Source organism: Myotis davidii, unplaced genomic scaffold, assembly GCF_000327345.1.
Source record: "Myotis davidii unplaced genomic scaffold, ASM32734v1 scaffold420, whole genome shotgun sequence".
NCBI classification, from domain to species: domain Eukaryota; kingdom Metazoa; phylum Chordata; class Mammalia; order Chiroptera; family Vespertilionidae; genus Myotis; species Myotis davidii.
Window position 1 is genome coordinate 70347 of NW_006294421.1, and position 5209 is coordinate 75555.

General features: G+C 39.0%; 1 protein-coding gene across 11 annotated transcripts in view; it reads right to left on the reverse strand.

The window, feature by feature from the left end:
* Positions 1-1897: 1897 nt before the first annotated feature.
* The window catches only part of ARHGAP24 (Rho GTPase activating protein 24), a 537541-nt gene continuing 534229 nt past the window's right edge, over positions 1898-5209 (reverse strand). For all 11 annotated transcript variants that reach the window (XM_015567154.1, XM_006768662.2, XM_015567153.1 and 8 more), the window contains one exon: positions 1898-3664. In XM_015567154.1, coding sequence (XP_015422640.1) covers positions 3421-3664 — 244 coding nt within the window. In that variant the 3' untranslated portion in view covers positions 1898-3420. The remainder of the gene's footprint in view (positions 3665-5209) is intronic.

Below are 5209 nucleotides of genomic sequence, written 5' to 3' on the forward strand. Positions count from 1 at the left end.
TTCGCCTCCCTGCATTGTGCCTACATATGCAAATTAACCGCCATCTTTGTTGGCGGTTAACTGCCATCTGAGTTGGCAGTTAATTTGCATATCGCCCTGATTAGCCAATGAAAAGGGTAGCGGTCGAACGCCAATTACCATATTTCTCTTTTATTAGTGTAGATTATATTTAAAAAATTAAGACTTACAAACATATGTAACATTTCTTAAGGTCATATAACTACAAAGTGGCAGACCTGGGATTTGAATCAGGCCTCTAAATCCAAAAGTTTGTGTGTGTTCTTTCCTATGGTGCTCTTCTAAGCAGGGTGCAGCATCACAGTTTTATTCTCCTGATTTCCAAGGTGAGGTAGTTATACTAGTGCTTTAAACTATCTTACCTTGGAATTATCACATTTTTTTTAAAGAGGGCCTCAGCTTGTGAATAAATAAAAATAAATAGCAATAACATTATTTAAATTCCACTTGGGTTTTTTAGTCATTTCATAATAAAATTACATAAAAAGCTACATTTGAGTTGTTCTGATGTCCTAGGTAATTCTATTTTAAATGTTCTCTAGAGGATTCCCAGCCATATAGTTTGACTAGTAAGACCAAATATTTTTTTTTCTTTATTGATTAAGGTCTTACATATGTGTCCTTATCCCCCATCCCCCTCCACTTCTGTTCATGCCCTCACCCCCCTGGTGTCTGTGTCCATTGGTTAGTCTTATATGCATGCATACAAGTCCTTTGGTTGATCTCTCCCCTTACCCCCATCCTCCCCTACCTTCCCTCTGAGGTTTGAGCATCTGATCAATGCTTCCCTATGACCAACATTATAGACTCACCACTTGTAAGGAAATCATTTATTCTGAGCTCATAATTAGAGAATTATTGTAGTCAACTGTCCTAGCCACCAGTGTGCTAAATGGTTAGAGCATCATGGGTCTGATCCCCAGTCAGGGCATCTGTGTGAGGCAATGGATCTCTCTCTCTCTCCCCCCCGCTTCACTCCTCTCTCTCTCCCTCTCTCCCTTCCTTTCTCTCTAGGGTCAATGAAAAAGCATATCCTTGGGTGAGGATTTAAAAAAAGGAAAAAAGAAGAATTATTGCTGTTAGCCTCAATAGTTTTATTTTTTAAATTGCAGGTTAGATCTGCATGTGTCTGACTGCAGATCAAACCTGCAACCTGGGTATATGCCCTGACCGGGAATCAAACCCCACAACCTCCTGGTGTATGGGGCAATGCTCCAACCAACTGAGCCACACTGTCCAGGACTAACCTAAATAATTTTAAAGAAGTGTATATAAGATGTAGCAAATGAATTCTTGATACTACCTAAGTACTTATTTCCAATTTATTCTTTTGTCAATTTGTAGTTGATATTTTCGAGGCTTTTAGCTTGATTAATAAGAGAATAGAAACCAAGTATCCATTGATTAGAGGTCATCATCACCAAAATCAATAATTAAAATTAATAACAGCATCCTTCATAATTTTTTGCTAACTCTCCAAATTTATTGCTAACTCTCTGTGCTGGCACTCTATAACATAAAGGGTGGAGAGTGAGAGATTTAAAATCACTAAGATATAATTCTGGTATTTTTTTTAATCTTCATCCAAGGATACTTTTTCCATTGATTTTTTTAAAAGAGAGAGTGGAGGAGAGGGTAGGGGGGAGAGAGAGAAACATTGATGGGTTTCTCCTATTGATTGGTTGCCTCCTGCAGACACTCTGACCATGACCGGGCATTTGTATGTACACAGTGGTTGATACTAAAGGACCACGTAAGCTTGATCCTTGAAGGGCTGTAAACAAAAGCAGCACCGCGACAAGAATGAATGCTGTCAAGGCTACTCTCCCCTTTGAAAAAAAAGAAACACACACAAACATAGAACCTTCAAACACACAAATCCCATAAACTCAAGTGGTGTTTATTTCCAATTATGCTTTAAAGGTGACTTTCTGTTTTCCTTTGAGAAAGATATATTTGTTTGGCTTCATAAAAGCATTGTCATATTGATGTGTGAAGAACTGTTCTCCCCAAATTCTCACTCCTGAGAAACATGAGGTTCTCTAGAAAGTTATCATTACTAATGTTCACAAATTCATCAAAATTGGACCTTGAAGCATTCTCATCTGGAAATGACTGTGAATGACTATGTTTCCAACAGGGAAAAACAATACTGTGAAAATCAGAAGCAAAATTGTTAGTTCATTTCTTCTGTCTCCTCCTCTTTCTGGTCCCCTTTCCCTCCATCACCTCTCTCTTGCTCCAAAATGCCTTTGCCCTCTGTGTCCTTCAGAGAGAATCCCAGGTGACAACAGAACAGTGAGCCTGACTGAGAGGAGAATGCCACTTTGTGGTACACACTCTAGTGGTTTAACTGAGAGGGACACAGAACTACTATTTCACTGAGGGTGACAAGCCCCAAAGTGCAGTTACCTGGGGGGTGGGGGTGGGGGTGGGAGGGGGAAGTCTGAGTGAAAGGCAGGTGCTCAGAAAATGGCATTGCAGGGGTGGGGCAAGCGGTGTAAGCCTTTTTCCTAACTCTCAAAGGGCAGGAAGAATTTCTCAGGTAACCGTCCAGCAGTTACAGACTCAGGCCAGAATGACAGAGTAACTCAAGGCATGACTGGTTAAATGTTTTTCTTTCCCATTTTGCCCCTCTAAGGTGCATCCTGCGTAGCAGACAGACATCTGTGGACCTGACCAGGCAGACCAGGGAGATAGAAAAAGGGACTTTTTTCCACATCCAACATGTCCTGTGCCAAATCATCACAAAGCAAACTGAGCAGTGTCCAGGGAAGAATTTACAGAGCAGTTCAAAGGTTCCTGGTGATTCCACTGTATTTCATAGAATGATTTACATTTCTTTTTTTGGTCATGGTAAGGTCTATTGGCACAAACAGCACAGCCACAAAGTATTCTTTTGCTTTTAATAACTCATCTTATATATATACTTATATATTTTTATATATCTGCTTATCTTCATTTCCTCAGCAAAAAAAGGGAAATAAAAATATTGATCTATAAAATAAGCTGATGATAACACAATGCCAAAAATAGCTTATGTTAAGTGCAAGGGGTGAAGCTTGAAAGCAAGCTAAATTGCAACAACATATTGAATTAACATTTTAAATACAAGACTTGCAATAAAATAATTCTTGAGATATGCTTCTCATTTTTAGTTTACTTTTCAAAAAACTACTCTATATACACATATCCAGTTGTAACACTTGACAGTAGCATATGGGGCGTGATATAACTTTGGTACACATTGCAGATATGGATGGGTAATGTCTGTAAATGATACTCCTTCCCCAGTTAGAGTACTGTACAGTCAGGTGACCTGTCACCTGATCCCACGTAATCCTCCCACAGGAACCCCAGATTCCTTTCCAGATCCACCGGAGACAGCGGGAGACAGCCGGCTCACTGGATCCATATCGTGTTTCCTCGCTCGGTTCTCCTGGGTTCCACCGTCAGCTCCCCAAATGTGGAGAAAAACTGCTCCATTTCTTTCTGGAGCATGTCATTTCTTTTCTCAGCGTCTTCTTTCGCTCGCTCTGCGTTCCGCATTTTGATTTCTATCATTGTGAACTTTTTCCTCTCCTGATCCAGTTCATCATGGAGGTTCATCATTTCTGTTTCCAACGTCAAGTTTCGCTGCTCTAAGCTACAAGGGGTTGGGGAGAAAATAAAAGATAAAGTGATTTTATTCACATGCAATAGGACAGGGATACAAATATTATCTAAACTCTTTCTCTGCAAAGCTTAGGAAATTGGGGTGAGCCCTTTCAAATCAGTGAGGGAAGGTCCAGTGATTTTAAAGGTTTTTGTTGTTGTTTTAGTATTTGCTAAGATGATTTGCTATCATGTTAACAAGACACCCCAAGACCTCTCTCAGAAGCACTCAGTTGTCATTTGAAAGTGAATGTATAAACGTCAGCACAGAGGAGTCGGAAAACCAATGCCACACAGCCCAGAACGGCCGAAGCAGAAGGCAGCCCAAACCGCAAGGCTTCCTGGATCCTTATTGCAAATTGGGCTTTACTAAGGGAAGGGGGAAAGCCCAGTAAAGATGGAAGAAAAGGGGAGCAATCCTATTGGGTTCCTATGAGAGCAAAAATGATAGTAAAAATATCATTGTTAGATAAAGTCTGCTGCTAAGAATGAACTTTGAAACATAGGGATCTTATAAAAGTGGTACCAAAGCTAACGTACATGCAGAAGAGAGGAGATAACATGTGAATAAGTAATCCACCTGATATTTTGTGACAATGGAGTCCACGCAAGTAACCTGCTATTCCTAATCTCACTGCTTTCCAAGTTAATGTATCTTAGGATCTCTAGATTTATATTTCTATAGATTGATAGCTGTATCCTTTTGGATAATTGTATGATTTTAGATAACTTTCTTGAAAACAGTTTTCTCCATAATCACTAAGTTCCAAAACATAATTTGTTGTTGTTCAAAGAGAAGTATTAAGCACTTATTTATTATGTGATGAATCTTAATAATAGTTTACTTTTTTGTGTCTCCTTTTCTGAGCTAATATCCCTGGGATATGTTTAAAGTTACCATAACACTAAAATTTGAATTTCAGAAACCTGATTATCTTAATAATAATTGTTTCTTATTTAAATCTCAATTGTTTTTGTTTTATCATGTCTCACATGTTGATATTTCATCCAGATAATAATAATAACACTTAAAAATAAACCCGTTCTTCTTTTGAAAGTATGAGAATTCTTCATATTCTCTAATCAGTCAGAAGGCTGTTTTGATCATATGATCACATTTTTTATATGACAACCTGGCAGTGTGCTGGTTACAACCCAGAATTAGTCTACAATACATTCTCTTTGTTTTTTAAAGCTATTTATTTTAGAAATAAAAATGCTAAAAAGAAACTCAAGCTTAAATACCAACGAAGACAATCCTTTAAACAATACTGATACATTATACGTATGAAACTTCCAGGACTCTAACAGCCTGAGTGGAATACAGAAGGGAACCCCTCCCACTGCAGACACAGAGTGATGCTGGAAAAATACATAAAAACTTTAAAAATACATAGCAATGCCGAAACCGGTTTGGCTCAGTGGATAGAGCGTCAGCCTGCAGACTGAAAGGTCCCAGGTTCGATTCCGGTCAAGGGCATGTACCTGGGTTGTGGGCACATCCCCAGTAGGAGATGTGCAGGAGGCAGCTAATCGA